This window comes from Etheostoma cragini, chromosome 15 (genome assembly GCF_013103735.1).
Source record: "Etheostoma cragini isolate CJK2018 chromosome 15, CSU_Ecrag_1.0, whole genome shotgun sequence".
NCBI classification, from domain to species: Eukaryota; Metazoa; Chordata; class Actinopteri; order Perciformes; family Percidae; genus Etheostoma; species Etheostoma cragini.
The window spans coordinates 2,879,077-2,897,964 of NC_048421.1; the positions used below are offsets into that span (position 1 = coordinate 2,879,077).

The window sequence follows — 18,888 nt, forward strand, 5'->3', positions numbered from 1 at the left end:
GTGTGTCTCTGTGTGTGTGTGCGTGTGTGTGCGTGGGTGTCTCTGTGTGCGTGGGTGTCTCTGTGTGTGTGTGTGTGTGCGTGTGTGTGTGTGTGTGCGTGTAAAGGACTGTCTTGGTGCCGATGGGGTCTGTATACAGCGGTATACCAGCAGAACCAGTTTGTGCAGCTCTATCTTGACGTTTCACCTTTAAACGTGTCCGACCTTCCAAGCTGGAACAGATCACAGATCAGATCATGAGGAAGCCAAGCAGAAATACAACATTCTAATTTAAATATTTGGGTTTTCCATGAATCTAATAAGATCCTATGTATTCCTTGGTGGTGTGATTTATGTTATTATCCAGTAACCACTCCAATGCCAGCTCCCGCTTTCTATTTCCTGTTTTAAATATTGATATTTCCAATGGTTGATGAGCAGAATCATCCAGCATCGTAGCGTCTCATGCAGTCCCGTGTGTCCAGCTAACTGCCCCGTCCTGCAGAGCCTTGGCACAGATACAAAGTGCACAGAATCTGCTGCATAAATCATAAGCCATTTACAAAATGACATGATACTGCGCCCTCTTTAATCTTTACTGAGCAAGCTGTTGTTACGTGCAACAATGTGGGGCCTTTGTGTTGGTCTACTTGTGTATGTGTGTGTGTGTGTTTTTGTTGTGTGTGTGTGTGTATCCTACACACATTGACAGCAGTAACGGAGCGAAACACAAGCATATGTGTGTTGCTATGGCACCCACAACCACTGTGCCTTCCAAGCCAATCTGCTGTGTTACTATGGTAACGGTAATCTCGCAGAGGGTGGGAGGGAAATAGAGAGAGAGAGAGAGAGAGAGAGAGACAGAGAGTAAAAAGAGAGGTTGAATGGGACCTATTACTACTAGACTGCAGCGCTCCGCTCTCTTTCCTCTCCTCTCTCATCACACTGTGTGTACAGAAAGGTTCCACGTTCGCTTTGTGTCACCTCCTCAGAACTTCCTGTATCATGACCAATCAAACTGGACACACATTTGCGTGCACACACTTAAGCGAGGTTTTACTCAGCATGTACGCTCTTATTGTTTGACATTCACATATGAGTGTATAGAGCTCAATAGTGATCGCCCACTCTGGTTCCATGAGTGACTTTCCAACATTCAATTGCTCCATTGACATTTCATCAAATATTTATATAAAGAATTAAGCTACAAGATGAATCCTGACCATAAAGCATGTTTTTCTAAAACCACAGTTAATGTCGTACAGACTTCTGGCTTCTAAAGGCGCATAAACCTTAGTTTCACAGTCTCTTAACTCGTGGTCAGCCTACCTTGGATGGTTTAGACATTGAGGCTAACAATCAAAATCCTTATGGCAAAATAAATGTTTTTAGGTCTTTTTTGGAACCAAACTGTTGATCTCTATACAGTAAATCCACATGTGGAAGCTGCCAAGTCAGTGCTCTTGTAGCCCACTGAGCGGGTCCACTAGTAAGTACCTTGCTTGAAGCTGGATGACAGATTCCCTGCATCCTTGCAATGCCAGAGACACAAATAAAGATGTGAACACAAACCGACACCCCCCTGTCTATCTGTTTTCTTAAGCTACTGTATGTGTCACTAGATGGCATGACGTAACGTGCATGCTAAGAAAGCTATGCACACATCCACCCACTCACTAAACCCCTTCCTTTGATATGTCATTGAACTCGTCGGATTCCAGCTCAGAGCTCTAGGGGAGAGAAGCTCAGTGGTACTGTACAGCAGGTGAATATTCAAACAGCAGCTGTCTCCACCTGGACAACCAAAGCGAGTGACGGCGACCGGACTCTATTGTAACACTTCCTCTGTCATTAGAGCTGCAGTGGGAAGAATGCAACAACAACTAAAACACTAGAATTTGAATAATAGTGAGACTGTTCTCTCAGCTCTCCCTCTCCTCCTCTTTGTCGCACGGGCAATGCATTCGCAGAGCAGCCAATTGGAATCCTCTCTCTCTCTGCAGCCACCTGCGATTGGCCAAAGTCTCGCATGTCGGCTAGATTTCCCAAAGCATGAAAACAGAGCCAAAGAGGAGGTGCAGAAGTCTAGTTTTCTCTCAGACCTCTTGAATTACAATACGCTGACGAATTTTACAGAATCTTTGTCCAACGGAACAATTTATTACAATAATAAAGCTCCTGCCACAGCTTTAACTGCCTCGCATTTTTGCAGACATTTCAACAAATCTTGTTTCCTTGTATTTCCTTTCATTTGAGGGGAGGCCTAACTGTTGTAAATCAAAACAACTTAGTGAAACACACACACACACACAAACACACACAGACACACACACACACAAACACACTTGCCATACTCCATGGCCTGACACAGATATGTTTTAGCACGTGTACTGGTGTGAATAATTGAGACGTGTGAAACATTGATGACTCTGTTTTAATGAATTAACCCTGACATGAATTAGTCATTAATTACACTCCTTAGCAATTACCGGGGTCCAATGTACTTATTGGGTTTGTAGAGGAGGAATCTATATGGAGAAGGATAACATGCCCCATATGGCAGACACAAATACTGTAAGCTTTGACACTGCATGCACACTTGGGGTATACAGTGTGAATAGGAGGGGAGGTGTGTGTGTGTGTGTGTGTGTGTGTGTGTGTGTGTATGCATCTAGTGGCTTGTGTATTCAGACATGGAAACGGAATGTGTAAACAGTGTAATAAATTGTGCTAATGGGAAGATAGCAAAGAGATGACAAGGTCGGAACAGATCTACAGAATGGAGGCGAGAACATTTCATTTATTTAAAAAAAATGATAAACAGCTTTTAATTAAAAGTAATCATAATGCAATTGATTTAAAATGGTAGCCATTAAACAGAGTGGATTCTCCACATTCCAGAGATTATTGATAAAACACTTGCGGCAATATTGCTCTCCTCCTTCTCTAATTTCTGAGCATTTGGAATAACACTTCATGAGGCTTAAAGGCCAAACTTAACTTATAGGAATCAGGAATTATAAAAGCCTGCAGTAGAAGGAATAGAGGGGAGTAAGGAAGCAGTACAGAAAAAGAGAGAAAATAAAGTGATAGAAACAGAAGGCGAGGCAATGATTATGTGACATAAAATAAAGTAGAGAACTGAATAAACCTGGCAGAGAAAAAGAGATTTAGTGACAGAGACAGAGAGGCAGCGTTAAAAACAAAGAAGGAAGCGGGAGGAAAGAAGGAGAGCATCGTGACCTAGTTCCAATCAAGCCCCATCACAAACAGGTACCTGTTTAACACCTCCCGCTGGCCTGCCCCACAAACACACACTCATCTGGCCTTTATGGACTCTATCTAAGTTTGGAACAGCAAGAAGTATACACACACACACACGCACACACACACACACACAGGTGGACACTGTTTGTCGAGCTGGCACACACTCATCCCTCAGCTCAATAGGGTCAAAATGCTGTTGAAGAGCAAACTGCAGAGCACACACACACACGCACACACATGCACGCACACGCACACGCACACACACACACACATGCACGCACACACACACACACACACACACACACACACTCTCTCTACTGAAAGCCTCACTGGGGGCCCCAGAAGTTCAGAAATGTCCACAGAGTTTAAAAGCACTTGACACCTTTCCAACTCCAAGCTCATTTGGAACCTGTCCACGTCTGGCAAGGTCAGGGCCGCTGTTGTCAAACTCATGATTCTCACACTGTTGTGTATTGCTCACCAGCGGGCTCTTGTTCTATCTCTCTCCCACACTCTCTGTCTCTGCTCTCTTCTTCCTCTTTCTGCTATCTTTATTTGTCAGGCTCATACTGTAGCATTAGCTGGAATGTCACAGAGCTGGCAACAGTAGACTTAATTTACTTAGCCGAGCGATGCGTCCTTCTCTAGTAGTATTCTTGGGAGCTCTAAGGGGCCGGACAAGGAAATGCTAAGCAGAGAGGGATCGGCATAATGTGTGGCTTGTAGAGTCAAGAAGATGGCCGTGACCATACAGCAACTCTTCATCAGTCAACAGCAGACTGAAATGTAAACTAGACATGATTTACATATATCACTGCATCCCTTACTGACCTTAGCCTGTCAATCTACAAGCTTGAAAGGCATGTGATGTGTGATGGAAACTACAAAGTCATGCGTGATCATCTCTATTAGTCACCAAGTAAGTATCAGACTGGGATACACACAGCCGCAGAGACCCAGAAATGTAGTTTTTTTTCAGTGTGGCATGTATATGTACTTGCTCATAACATGCAGCTTCACAAAGATGTCAAATAAATGATGTAGTGTCTTCACCGTTTTCTTCACAATCTTCTGTGCAGCCTTTGATATTTCAATCTGAATTTTCGACTTAAAGTGCACATATTATGCTTTTGGGCTTTTTGGCTTTCCTTTATTGTGCTCTATTTTTTTTTTATTTACAAGGTGAAAATGTCCACCCCAAAGGGACTTACCATCTGTAACAGGAAACACTGTTCACAAACCGCTCCAAACAGCTCTGTAGTAGGCCAGCTTTTACTTCTGTGACAAAAGTGCGTCACTTTGTAACACACGTTATAATGCACACCTAGCTGCTAGCATGGCATGCTCTGAGACAGATCCTATTGTCAATATTTTAAAAAACTGTATTTTTTTATTCATATATTAATAATTAAATATCCATAAGAGACAGTGACTTACGAATTTTTGCAGCTAAAAGCTAACAAGTTAGCGGTCACGGGGGTGTCTTTGGTGTCCTTCTAGCCTTCACAGGAGATTCTTTTTCCGCCTGGAACTTGTGCCTTTTTCCAGCATTGTTGAGCAATGAATCCAAACTCTTACATCCAAGATTTATCTACTTAAAGTGCCCATAATTTATCCTTTTTGTTTTGATCATTTCTGCAGCTTGCTTTGTTGCTAGCGGCATTCTAAATCTCCCATGATGCTTTTCAACCAATGGAATGCAGGTCAGTCACACTTTACGCCTTATATTGGGCATCCTCGGGAAAAGAGATCCCTAACACAAGTCAGACTAGTTAGATGTGACCAAAGATCGTCTATTACCGTTCTACAGAGAAAAACGCATGACTGTTTTGAGATTTGGCACACATTGGGCCTTTGTTGAAGAAATGTAAATAGTTTGTCCTTTAAATGAGTGATAATGTTCATTATAGTTTGTTATTTTTGCACTGGATGACTTTTGACTTTTTTTATACAACACAAATGCTTGTGTAGCATTGCTGTGTGTGAGATCAATAAATATGACTGATGATTATTTTTTGGATTATTGGCATCATGAGGGCAAAAGCGTCTGGACCTTTTTTGAGAAAACGTAGATATTTTGTCAACTGTTTTGGTTATTATTGTTTATTTCTTCACAGTTTGACTCCCAAGACATATAAAAAGTGGTTTAACGAGGAGATTGGCTTAGCTTGTGTTGCTCTGTGTGTGATATCAGTACATGTCTGTGAGATTCATGTTCCGTTTTTAGTTGTCTCTTTTTACATTCAAGTGACCTCACTGCAGCACAAATATTCTAATAGCCCAGTTTTTCCTTAAAAGAATGATGTTTATAGATTGACTATGGACAACAGGGTTGATTACAGAATGTCCCTTCGGGGATCAATAAAGTGTTTCTGATTCTGATATTTTACAAGCTTTTTTAGAAAGTAAAAACCAGAAGGGCCTCTGGAAGCGAGAAATAGGCCAAACAGTTCCTGAGTCGTGCTCCCACTACAGTTGAATAGTTGTTTTTCTTGAGTTTTTGATTTTTTTTTGAGAGGCAGGATGTCACCTCATCCTCTAAATCAGTAGTTCTCTCGGATTTTCTTTCAGCCAATGACCCCTTACCACAAGGATATCAAACTCAATTTCACTAAGGGACTGTTTGTCATTTATTTAAGAGGCTACCAGAGGAGGTTTGGGATCTTTAGTCAAAATACACTTGACCCTCCGTTCTCCAGCAATACATTTATCTATGACACCTCCAGTTTGGTCCACATAAAGCCCCAAAAAGGCAGCAAACAAGTTCCTTAGCCATTATAGAATTAGACATTTTTAAAAGCAGGCTACCACAGCCACAACAATCTGTTTTGGACGTCCGTTATCTTCCTGTTTCATTGTGTTGGAATTTGAAACTCTAGTGGATTTATGATGACTATGGTTAACTGCTCCTCAGATATCTGCAGGGTAAATCCAGACAGCTAGCTAGACTATCTTTCCAATCTGAGTTTTCTGCTGCACGACTAAAACAACCTTTAAATGTATCCATGTTCCACCAAAACAAGTTCCTTCTCAAGGCTATTTTGCAGCCGCACCTCATTTAGCAGCGTCACTCAGATGGTTGTGATTGGTTTAAACCAGAGCACGTTTTCTCCCATCCTGGAATGCTGTTTGAGACCCTCTTCCAAAGTGTTGTGGAGAAGGGTCTGGCAATGCGAGACTAGTAAGCACCCAGAAGAGTGGAAATAGTTAGCTAGAAGTAATCGCTTTTTCCACTCCAAGTGGTAGTAAAATGCAAAAGTGACCAAACAATCCTAAAACACTGACAGTTCAATCGCATAAAAATCTTGTAACATCCAGTTTTACTGTATATGATTAACAGTTGAATAATTTCAAGTTTGAAATTAATTCAAATGATAAAGAGGTACTTGAGGACTGTAGGAATAAGGTTGGGAATCACTGCTCTAAACCATCCATCTAAGCCAGCCAGCAGGCCAGGCAACCAGCCGTTCATTCACTTTCTAGTAAATAGACTGTAGGCCAAAATGATAATTTCTTGATTGAACACTGGAAGACAAAGGTTATCACCAAACAAATTTTGTTACGGCAGCGAGGGGCAAAGGATCTTAGCAGCGCTCACAGCTGATCTAATCATCAACACAGCTAAGTTGATTATAACGCTGGAGCGCAGACAGTGGCTAGAGGAGAGGAGAGGAGAGGAGAGGAGAGGAGAGAAGAGAAGAGAAGAGAAGAGAAGAGAAGAGAAGAGAAGAGAAGAGAAGAGAAGAGAAGAGAAGAGAAGAGGAGAGGAGACCCTTCATTGGACCATTTTTAGAGAAGAATCCCAATCAAAAAAATCAAAAACAAGTAAAAAAAAGAAAATCGTAAATCAAACAAATATAAATGTGCTTTCTTAATCAAAATGCTCCATCCTCTTCCACAAAGCACAACCAACCACAGACACACACACACACGCACACACACACTGCCCCTGCACAAATCCAGCAAATTGGAAAAAAAATTGGAAAAAAATAAAAAATATTTTTTAAATATCCTTACCAAAGATAAACAATTTCAAGGAATACAAACCTTAAAAAAAAACTTGAACCCACCTTCGGGTGACAGCCGATGACACTGAACCAATAAATGTGCTAATGCCCCCACCCTCCCACCCTCCCACACGCACACACATACACACACTCATCCTCCTAGCTCTGGATCCAGGTGAGCTCTTTATCTGTTTGTTGCTATCGTTCCATTAAAAATCCTCCATAGAAGGTCTGCTGCTGGACAGAGGACAGCAGACGACAGGAGCAGTGTTGGACAGAAAAGAAGGGGAAGAAAGAATAACAGGAAGCAGACCAGGGGGAAAACAAAAGGGGAAGAACATGGCGGAGTGAAGAGGGAGCTGATCAGAGTAAAGAGAAGAACAGAAAGGACCACAGTAGAGTTGAGAAGAACGGAGCGGTGCCTGCAGACCACAGCCAGACGCACGCCAACAGAACAGGGGAATTGTATTCTGGGGCAGCAGCAGCAGCTGCCATAAACTCCACTGTTATCTCAAAGCAGTAAGCAGCAGAGGTAACAAAAAAACAAATGCAAAGCTTCAAAAAGGAGAAAATAAGCAAGACACGGGTTGAAATGACATCTAAAGAGTTTACTGGAATGGACAGCAAAGCTTTTGCTGCCTTAGTGCAGGATGCAGTTAAGCTCGGAACATGAGCGAGGGAGAATGTATCCACATCCCTTCTGCACAGTGCAATCCAGCAAGGTGTGTTTCACTTTCAGGTTTCTGTAATCTCCTACTGCTGTATCAGTGGGAAAACTGGTGTTTGTGGAGGAATGTGTGATTGCAGTCAGCAGTGAACTTATGGAAGAAAGAGACATATTTGTCTATAGGGCTGGCTTTCGCTCAAAAAGTTTCAATAGTACCGGTACCAATACCGTGACTTCGATACGGTTCCAAAACAATACTTTTTAATAAAGAAGTTACAACACTGCATGTTACATTTTTCAGCTCCTACTACGTAAGCCATGTCTCTGTGTAATGTTAGACAGCCAATCACAGACCTTATTAGAGCTTGGTGGAAGCATGATACATACTTTTGGTTCACTGACACCAATGCGGTTTACTCTTTAGTTATTGAAAATGGGTATTGAATGATGGTGCATTTTTAGACACTCGATACTTTAGAGGCAATTCGGTCGGTGCCTAAAACGTTTTTATGTCTGTCACTCTGTCTGTCTTTCTGTCTCTCTGTCTGAATACAAGTGCGAGAGGTTTCAATATGTAGTTCAGTTTGTGAGTGTGCTGCTTTAAGAAAAAAAAACTGAAACCACAAGTGGGAAACAGGATATTTCTCTAACAGGAACCAGACTGATGTACTAGAAGGACAGCTCCTTAACACACACCAAAATACTCTACAACACCTGTACACTCACACACACACACACACACACACACACACACACTTGGGCTTCACAGTCTCTCTTTAGCACAATAAAAACACAAACCCCTCTACAGTCAATACACAGCGTGGCAGAGTGGTGAAACTGCCCCTGAATATAACATTGTGCTGAGCTCTGGAGCACAGCACTACAGGGGCTAGGGTTCGTTGACTGAAACGCCATTGGGACCAATTAGGCAGCGCACAGAGCTAAGCGCCGCCGAACGCTGAGCTTCACAACCAGTTCAAAAGGCCTGCTGCTGGGACAGACAGCTGAGGGGGTGGGATGGAATTTTCCTGAGGAAGGGGGTGTTTGTGTGTGTAGGGTTTTATTACATGGGGGGAGGATGATCACAGTATGCAGGGGATGAAGGTGCATGAGTGTGTGTGTTTTGTGTGAGTTTGTGTGCGCCAGCATCTGCTGAATCTGTGGTTGTGCTGCTCTATGCCAGGATGCTCGTGTTGATGTCACACACCACCTGAACCTGTGTGTGGCATTTTAACATGCATAAATTATTGCCACGTTCATTTGGAGACATTAGTGTAACTGTAAACAAATGACTTTCAACAAATGAGACCACTGCTGAGACATGCAGCCTTTATACTTTATTATACGTTGTAAACCTCAGAACTAGCTTTCACAGGATGTGTGCAGGTTGCTATTGGGCAAAAAGTAAGCTTTAAACACGGCAGTGTACTCAAAAGTGTTTCACTGTAACAGATACTGATTTAAATTCAGATTGTGGCAACATTCAACAGGAAGTGTCACAGCCATGTCTTTAGTTATTCCCTGTGCTTTCTGTGTGTGTGTGTGTGTGTGTGTGTGTGTATGTGTATGTGTATGTGTGTGAGAGTGTGTGTGTGTGTGTGTGTGTGTGTGTGTGTGTGTGTGTGTGTGTGTGTGTGTGTGTGTGTGTGTGTGTGTGTGTGTGTGTGGGATGTGGCCCCTCCCACTCTCCCTGCCCCCTGACTCTGCAGTACATCAACCCCGGTTCTTCATCGACTCATTAGACAGAGCCAGTCTAATTATTAACCCCTGTTTAAACTGGGTATATATTGTCAAGCTAACCATCTGCTAGATATAGCCTTATATTTATCAGACAAATATGACAGGTGTCAATCACCTCATCTAACTCCCAGCAAGAAAGCAAAGAAGCTTGTTTCCCAAAATGTCAAACAGTTCCTTAAGCCGAGTCATTTTCCTCCATTTAAAGACACTGTTAACCAGTGCTACAAATAAAGGAACAGTATGTACTGTATAGATACTAGGGGTGTAAATAAAAAGTTCCTACAAGATTAATATTGATTATTTGGACAACAATACGATATTTGCCAATATCACAAAGTCTGTCATGATGCAATCTTGTTTTCAATCATTTCAAGGCACTGTGATCAATATGAGACGGTATCATTTGCCCATTTAACACAATCTGTTACATTTCCATCAACTCACAAAAAGTAACAAAAATGGGATTTGACAGTTTCATTGTTGAGCTCTAGACATTTAAACGTAAAACAAACCACTCTTTTAAATTAAAAAAATGAATGTATGAAGTGGGAATTTCAGTACTGTAGTAATAATTGTATCTAGTAATTTTCATGTACTGTACATCTCAGCACATTCTTCCAAAAGTGTTGTAATTGATTCAAATAACAAATTCCCATGTCCAAAAAAGATGTGTATCGATACTTTCACCTTGCATTGATGATATTGGATCGTTTATTATTGAACGGGTACATCAATCCAGATGGATCTATCGTTACACCGCTATGATATTTCTCTAATAAATCGGGAAGTCTTTGTGTGTGTGTGTGTGTGTGTGTGCGCGTGTGTGTGTCTTATTAACCGTTCATCCAATCTACTTCACACTTGGTTTCCTTGGTACGAAATGAACTTGGGGTTTAGAAGTTGGAGCACGTTGGACAGGGTTGGATAATGAATATTAATAAACTGTGAATTAAACTAAATTACGAGGAAAAACTTTTGTGAAAAAAAGCGCTGTCATAATGCCGGCTCTAATGTGTCTACCTTCACAATAAAAGCCCAGCTTAAACTCACTCAAAGCATTTTGCTAAGAGAAAACTCAATGTTTGTGATAATTATTACATGTTTGTGATAATAATTGTGATATTTTGTTCAAAAACTCTGAATCTGGAACGTTCTGTGTCAGGTAGATGTAGTACAAGGTTTTCCTCTAAATTAGAAGTACACAGTAAGTCAATAGTAGGCTATATAGTGGAGTTGCATACTTAGTGCTTTGCTGTCCTTCTGTAAGTCATTTTGGGTACAATGGTTCTGGAGAATGCTACAAGCAGCAATACCACAGCCCAGGCAAAGCGGCCTGTTCCAACCAGGCATATTTTGAACGGGCACTGCACTAGTACAGCTAACTGGGTAAACTGTTTTCCCACCGTCCATCACATGTTCACAGCTCCTTGGTAACTGGTCCAAACTGCTTTAAGGTTCTCTCAAACCAAACGGTCCAGCCTCACTCACCTGAGCACTTCGTTGGGGTTGCCTGAGATGGGGGTCTTCTTGTCCGGAGCTCCGTGGCACTCAGACTTCAGCAAAGTGTGAGGTCCGCGGTCCATCATCATGGTGGAGGTTGCCATAGTGATGATGGCCACGCCGTCGCGAACGCGGGCCTCCAGGTTGTAGTCCCACTCGTCATAGGACACGGAAAGCAGACCTGGACGGACACAGGAGATGAGAAGAGGAGTGAGGAAGGATCAGAGGAGGAAAGAAGAAAGACAGAAAAAGGTGAGATGGAGGGGGGACAGAGGGATGAGAAGTCTATATCGACAACGTTTCATATCCAAGATTGCTCAGCTGTTGCCAGATATATTCCGCCGGATATCCCTTTCTTTTTTTGGCCGGATGTCTGTCACCTTGCGCATTATCTTTGTTTTGGTGCTCCAGTGGATTTCTGAGGACTATGGGTACCTGCTCCACGGATCTCTTAAGGGTAAATCCAGACAGCTGGCTAGACTATCTGTCCGTGATGCACAACTAAAACAACCTTTAAACTTACACATGTTCCATCAAAACAAGTTCCTTCCCAAGACTATTTTGCAGAGGCACCGTAACTCCGTCCGGCACATAGGGCCACCCGAGACTAATGTGATTGGTTAAAGACATGCCAATAAATAGGGAAAAGTGAAGAGACATATAGACAACTGAGAGACAGACACATGGAGGGACGGATAATTCAGTGAGGGTATACAGAGTGAACATGTTTTGAACACACTCCAAGAGCAAGAGCACACACTACGTAATGACTCAGGGAGCAGATGAACAGCACTCCCGTCCCGCCTGACTAAGCGTTTATCACCTTGCTGTGTTTGTCCATCTGTCCGTCTGTTTGTTGGTTTGTACGCCTGTGTATCTGTCCTTCAGTCTCCTATTCTCCCTTGATAATCTGTCTGTTTATGAACAACGTGTAGGTCACTGTCTCGCTGTCTGTCTGTCTCTCTGAGCATTTTTCTAGGTGTCCTTCCAACCAACCGTTAGGCCATTCAAATGTTTGCCAGGATGCCCGTCCTTCCTCCAGCCCAATGTCAGCCTCAATGCTGTCGATTGTCATGGAGTGAGTAACTTTTTTAACCTTTATTTCCCCTTTATCTACGCACTAAGGTTTTCAATTCCCTCATAAGCTGTCTGAGAGTCTGAGAGAGAGAAATAAAAAAAGAAAAAGAAAATCTGAGAAGGGTTGGAACATAATCGTGCAATGCAAATGTTTGCCAGCGGTGAAAATGCTACTGATGTTGAAAATGTGGATGTCCAACCTCAGGAAACATCTGCAGGTTTGTAAATTAAGTTATCTTAGGCAAGGGTGTCAAGCTCATTTTAGTTCATGGGCCACATACCCCTAATCTGAACTCAAGTAGGCCAGACCAGTAAACCACTCAGTGCTCCGACAGCGTTATAAGGCCATTTTAGGAAAAGAACTAATGTTACGAACCCGGGAGAGAGGGGTAATATTCAGAGAAAAAACTCTCAATTTCTAAGATTAAAGTCGTAAATTTATGGAAAAAGAACCTGGGTGTTCTTTGACATTAAAGTGGTAACTTTGGAATTGGAATTAATTACTTCTCTGCAATTTTTTTAACTTTGCAAACTCATCCAGTGGGCGGGCCATTTCTGGCCCATGGGCCGTAAGTTTGACACCCCTGGCTTACAGTAACTACAAGCGGTCATAACAAATAGAGTACAGAAGACATGCCTACCCTCCGAGTGACGTAGCGGGCTTCTAAGACGTATTTTAGCACTTTTAGCATTTGAAAATAGTTAACAGTTGAAAGTATTCATTAGAAATTTAGAAAAGTAATCAAAAAGTAATTAAATGTAATAAGTCATATAATGATAAAGTTACATTACATTTTCAGTAGGGTAACATGTAATCTGCATACCAATTACATTTCCAAAGTAACCTTTACCTAGTGAAAGTCACCTTATCACAAATGACACCTGTAAGGGCCCTACAGGACCTGACTTATTACAAAATGGGTGGTGATGGTGCAATGGATATGACATATGCCTTTGGGGCAGGAGATCCAGGTTCAATTCCCACTGTGATACATCAAGCAAGACAGCAAGCAGGACACTTAACCCCTAGTTGCTCCGGAGGCGTGCAACCTCTGACACATGTAGCAATTGTAAGTCACTTTGGATAAAAGCATCAGCTGATGACATGTAATGTAAAAGTGTTTCAACATCTATTCTTGCTCTATAATTAATCAAAAAGAAAGAAATAAAAACCCAGAAACACTGTGAGAAGAGTTGATTCACTATGAAACTTTGGCTGTTATGCTATTTAGTCAAACACGGCTGACATTTTGATAATGAGTTCCATTTATATTAAACTGCCGCTATTGATAATGTGATTAACTCGTGACAAATAAGTCACCATTAATTGATGACACAGTGCATGCTGCCCAGTACTGAGCTTAGCATGCAATGTTTATCTCTTTTTAATGAGCAATCATTTAGCTCTCTTGTTTACCACTGTCAGGATTTTATCGGGTTGGAGCTAACAGGTAGCTCCAACCCGGGCTCGGCTCACAAAAAAAGTTGATCTTTTGATATTATTTTATATGTTCAAATCCTTCTTACACGTTGGGTTTAGGTCACAGGTCCCTCAAGGTCTGATGTTTTGGACATGTAAGGGTCGGGATTATTAAAAGGTTAATTAATGACAAAAGGAAATCCTTTGCTAGGGAGACGAGGATACACTGAAAAAGATCCATAAAGAACTTAAAAGGAAACTAAATAAAGAGAAATATTGGTATGGATGCGAAATAGAAAATTATTTTAAAGATAATGATATGAAGAAAGTCGGGGAAGGAATACGGTTAATGAGTGGATTTGTAGGAAAAGGGAAGGTGAACAGATTCCAGTTAAATAGCACAAGGGAACATGCAAAATAACCTAAATTATTTTTATAATAGATTTGACAAAATAGACTTTTCTGATGAAAGACAAAGACTTAAGGAAATGATTGGGAGCGCAGAGAGGGCAACCGAGGAAGCCAGGATTGATAGAGTGTTTAAAAGGGCAGGCAAAATGGTGGATCAGGTTTATGACGATCGTCTGGTAAAGATGACACAGATCCCCCTCTTCACACAGGTCCCTCTCTTCACACAGGTCCCCTTCTTTCCACAGGTCCCCCTCTTCACACAGGTCCCCCTCTTTACACAGGTCCCCCTCTTCACACAGGTCCCCCTCTTCACACAGGTCCCCTTCTTTACACAGGTCCCCCTCTTCACACAGGTCCCCCTCTTCACACAGGTCCCCCTCTTCACACAGGTCCCCCTCTTCACACAGGTCCCCCTCTTCACACAGGTCCCCCTCTTCACACAGGTCCCCCTCTTCACACAGGTCCCCCTCTTCATGGTAATGTGACTGGCAGGGTTATGGAGCGTAGTGGTAGGTTCTAAGGCCTCCTGTGAAACGAACTAAGCTGTATGCTCTCTCATTTATACCTCAGACTATCAGACAGCACAACAAGCACTTTAAACGTCAATTTTTGTACTATATTTATGTATTGTGTGGTAATGTATAGTGTATTTATTGTATTTATGCTCTAGTTTGTATGGGCATTAAGGCGGGTATGAGCACTGTAATTTCCATTTTTATGGATGAAATAAACTTGATCACCCCATCAACCATTATCAGGATATTTCCCGCATAGAGGAATTCTGGTGCCCCCCCCCCCCGAAGACGTTTTAGCCAGACCGGAAGGAAAGATACCAGCACAGTCTGGGTGGGTTGTGATGACGAAGAGTGTATTCATGTTGTGCATTTTGTAAGTTGTTAAAAAAAAATAAAAAAGAAGAATATAAACCCTCTGCCCTTTTATGACTTCTGAAAATGGCCAATAAGTGATCTTTCTGTACGGGACCCATCGGACGCCTCTGGGCTCGAGTCACACAGCTCGCAGTGAAGCACGGACGTGCCTTCAAGTCGATTTATCTGGCTATCTGTATCTCTCTCTGTCCATCAGTCGGTCTGCATCTATCTGACAGAGTATGACCACATGTCAGCCGGTGCACTACCATGTCAGTGGGCAGAAATAGACAGGCGGCCTGGCAACCTGCCTTCCTCGCGGGGCCTCGGCACTGACAGCTCTGGCCCTCCAGGGCCACATCTAATGTCACACACTGTTGACATTTTCTCACTCCCACCGCTTATTCCTTTTTGCACACTTCACTTTTATTATTTTATGACAAAGATTCTTTCATGTCAAGATGTGTCCATATGTAAGTATATGTGTGTGTGTGTGTGTGTGTGTTTGTGTGTGGCAGCGGATGTGTGCTGGCAGTGGTAGAAGAAGTAAAGGAACTAATAGCATACTTTAAAAGTACTCTGTTACAAGTAAAAGTCCTGCATTGAAAATGTAACTGAAGTTAAAGTGTACTTAAAATACAATGTATGTAATGTATAATAAAATGTACTTAAAGTATTAAAAGTAAAAGTACTTAATGCAGAAGAAAGCCTCACATTTTAAAAACTGCAAACCAAAGAAAAGAGCCCAAAAGATCTTTAAAAGTGTGACAAAAAGGGTTAAAGTCAAATCTGATCAAATATTGTCGGGTAGTTTAATTTATAATAAAACATTGGATACATTTGTTTTGGGTGCAAAACCATTTATTTGTAAAGTACCTAGTAACTTAAGCTGTCAGATCAATGTAGTGGAGTAGGAGTAGAAAGAGGCCTTACTGTTTCTACTGTAGTACAGAACAAATGTAAATAGTAAGTAGTAGATGTAAGAATGTAAGAAGTAAATGTACCACTGTGTGCTGTACATGTGCATTAGCCGTGCGGTGTGTTATTTTCTACATCTTGGGAACTGCTGTGTGACGTGTATATGTTCATACATCTCTCAGGACAGTTTTAAATGTCACAACACAGACATGTCAACGGGCAGTTATACAGCGGAACAGGGCTGTGGCAGCTGTAAAGCCTTTTGCTGGCCTGTAAACTGGCTAATGCTGTGGTTCGAAGGCAACTGCTGTCTCCCTGTCACAGATACGCACACACACATTCAAGATAAAAACGACCGCAGGCAGAGTGTTCACACGCAGGCAAATGGAGTTGGAGAACGTAATGGCAAAACCACCGTATCACCGGGTATTTTTGGAAACAGCTTATTATTGTCAGTGATGTCAGATTGGGTGGTTACGTTAACACAGTCTGTGCAGCAGTAGTGTGTAACTGATCAGGGAAAAAAGGGATTAAAAGGGAGAGAGAGCGAGAGAGAGAGAGAGAGAGGGATGGGGAGGAGAACGAGGTAAAGAGGAAGCAGAGAGAAAAAGTCAGACAGCGGCAGAGACACAAGGATAAAGAAGCAGAAGAAACAGAAAAAAAAGCAGAAAGGGGTAGAGAGTTAGGAAAGAGTCAGAGGAGGCTGAAATAGTGAGCCAGAAACCACAGAGATGTGAGGGAACAGCAGCGTGTAATAAGGGAGAAAGGAAAGGAAAGGAGGAGAGATGGATCCCCAGAGCGCCACTTAAGGAAGGCATCTGTGGAACTACCCATGAGAATTAGAAGTTCTTCTTCACACATGGTGCAAATTATTAAGTGTGCCTTGTAAGCAAATTTGCCCCACAGCTAGCGTGCACCTTCTGCTGAACCCGGAGCTGTTGGATTCACCCGGAACACACGCCGTCACACCATCCGGCACATGCTGCGCCACAGTGTCCTTTCGCTCTGAGTTAGTCCAGGAGTCGGTGTGGTTGACTGAAAATAGGCTTCATGTGGCTTTTAGGATGTTGAGGTTGAACCTCAGAAAAAAAGGTTAGTTGAATCGTGGAGTTCTACAATTAAGAGCCTACTGTTTATTATATTTCACTGCCTTGCCACTCTTGTGCAGAAGAATCGTCACCCTGGTTAATTCAAGCCAGTAAATACTGTCCTTTCTCAGTGGTTAGATTGGGCCGGGCTCTCCGGGTCTCAACCCCGGCACATAAGCGTGCTGGTTTGCATCCAGATGTGCCTGCTTGCAGTCAGATGCCTATTGGAAATATGTCACATAAAATTTGATGAATGGGATGCTATTGAAAACATGATAGTTCTGACAATATATGAAATTATTTTTGAAATGGGTATGGCTATTCTGTCTCGGCGGAGCTGAGATGTGAGCAATCAGAACACGGCCGTATTCCTCAGATGCTAAACCACGTTGGTCAACTATCACGCAACGCGCGCGCATGCGCTTCTAGGTAGGCTTAGGCTATATCTTTTGATGAATGTTCCTGGGAGATCCTTAGTTGTGCGGGATGTTGGAAGCGTGCGAAAGTTGGCAAAGACCTACTGCTTTGTAAAAAGAAAAAAGTGAAGAAAAAAAAGGCCGCAATACCCCACAGTACCCGACATAACAAATCCCAATTTAACCCCTGTCCATTCTCATTGCTAAAATGCATTTGGTGCTATTGGTTTGCTATTGTCAGGATGTCAATGGATCTGCAACAACACAATTAAAAAAACAACAACATGAAATTAGTAGTCTTTCAGGTTAGGGCTGCAACTAAAGAGGAAATATTCATATTTAAGAAGCTGGAATCAGAGGTTTTTTACTTTATTCATTAAAAAAGGACTCAAACTGATTAAAACAGTTGGCAATTGATTTAGTAGCTAACAACTAATCGATTTCATTTCTGCAGCAGTATTTCAGATGCTAAGTCATTGTGAAGGTTAGGCTGCTCTCAGTGCAACTGTTTTACAGAATCACCGCTGAAGCTGTTAAGTAACATCCAGCCGTCTTCATCTTATTGGCAGAGGGCAGCTGGGAGCAGAAGCTTAGCCTGCTGCACACTGACTTATCTTCAACATGCAGACTATAATGGGATTTCTATGCATAATGCCATACATCATATTTGACAAAAACATTCTTTCATAAATAAGATAAGATACCCATTTTATTTAAGCTAACACTAGATAGAAATGATTTAATATCTGTCATTTACTTGTGTGCATTAAGCGGGATTTATGCTTCTGTGTAAAGGCGACGCCGTTGGGGACGTACGTGGGTACCATGAGAGACAACGCCGTAGCCTGACGTGCGCATCTCGAAAAAATTTAACTATATTTTGCTCGGCCGTGGCTTGGTAGCGTTGCATTTCCGACGACTCATTTACGAGTTGTTCTTCTCCATAAACATGAAATCAAGGAGAGGGTTAACTTCTCCTGCTACAGCTTTCCGACAGTGGTCAGAAAGAACAGGGGAGACACTTGGTTTCTCTCACTATGCCTCTCGAGTCGCTACTTGCGCCGAAGCTATTTGCTGTTCCCCCCACACACACACACACACACACACACACACACACACACACAGACACAGACACACACCCACGCTGGCCCTGCTATTCTCCTACAGAGATCGACGCAGTATAAACTTCAGGCCACTTACATATGCCACGGCAAAAGCTCTGCGTGGAGCCTCCGGAGGACCGTAAATCATGACTCGACTATAGGCACATTCTGAATCCTGTTCATCACGCAATAAATAAGTGGATGACATTTAGCCTACTATCTGTCATTATGTCTCATATGATTAATCGCATGATAATTCAATGTTAACTGAAAGAGGTTTTTCTGTGTCCATCAGCCACACAGCCACTCTGCCAGCTCCACTTCGTAATCATCCAGGCAGTACATGAGCTTGTCACGATTATCTCTCTGGCAACATAAATCAAGAGCCAAGTTGTTGTGTGATTTACATAACAGATTTGGTGATGT

At 42.2% G+C, this 18,888-nt stretch overlaps 1 protein-coding gene across 1 annotated transcript in view; it reads right to left on the reverse strand.

The window, feature by feature from the left end:
- The window catches only part of LOC117958063 (glutamate receptor ionotropic, NMDA 2B-like), a 131,487-nt gene that overhangs the window by 34,623 nt on the left and 77,976 nt on the right, over positions 1-18,888 (reverse strand). The window contains exon 7 of the mRNA XM_034894314.1: positions 11,149-11,341. Coding sequence (XP_034750205.1) covers positions 11,149-11,341 — 193 coding nt within the window. The remainder of the gene's footprint in view (positions 1-11,148; positions 11,342-18,888) is intronic.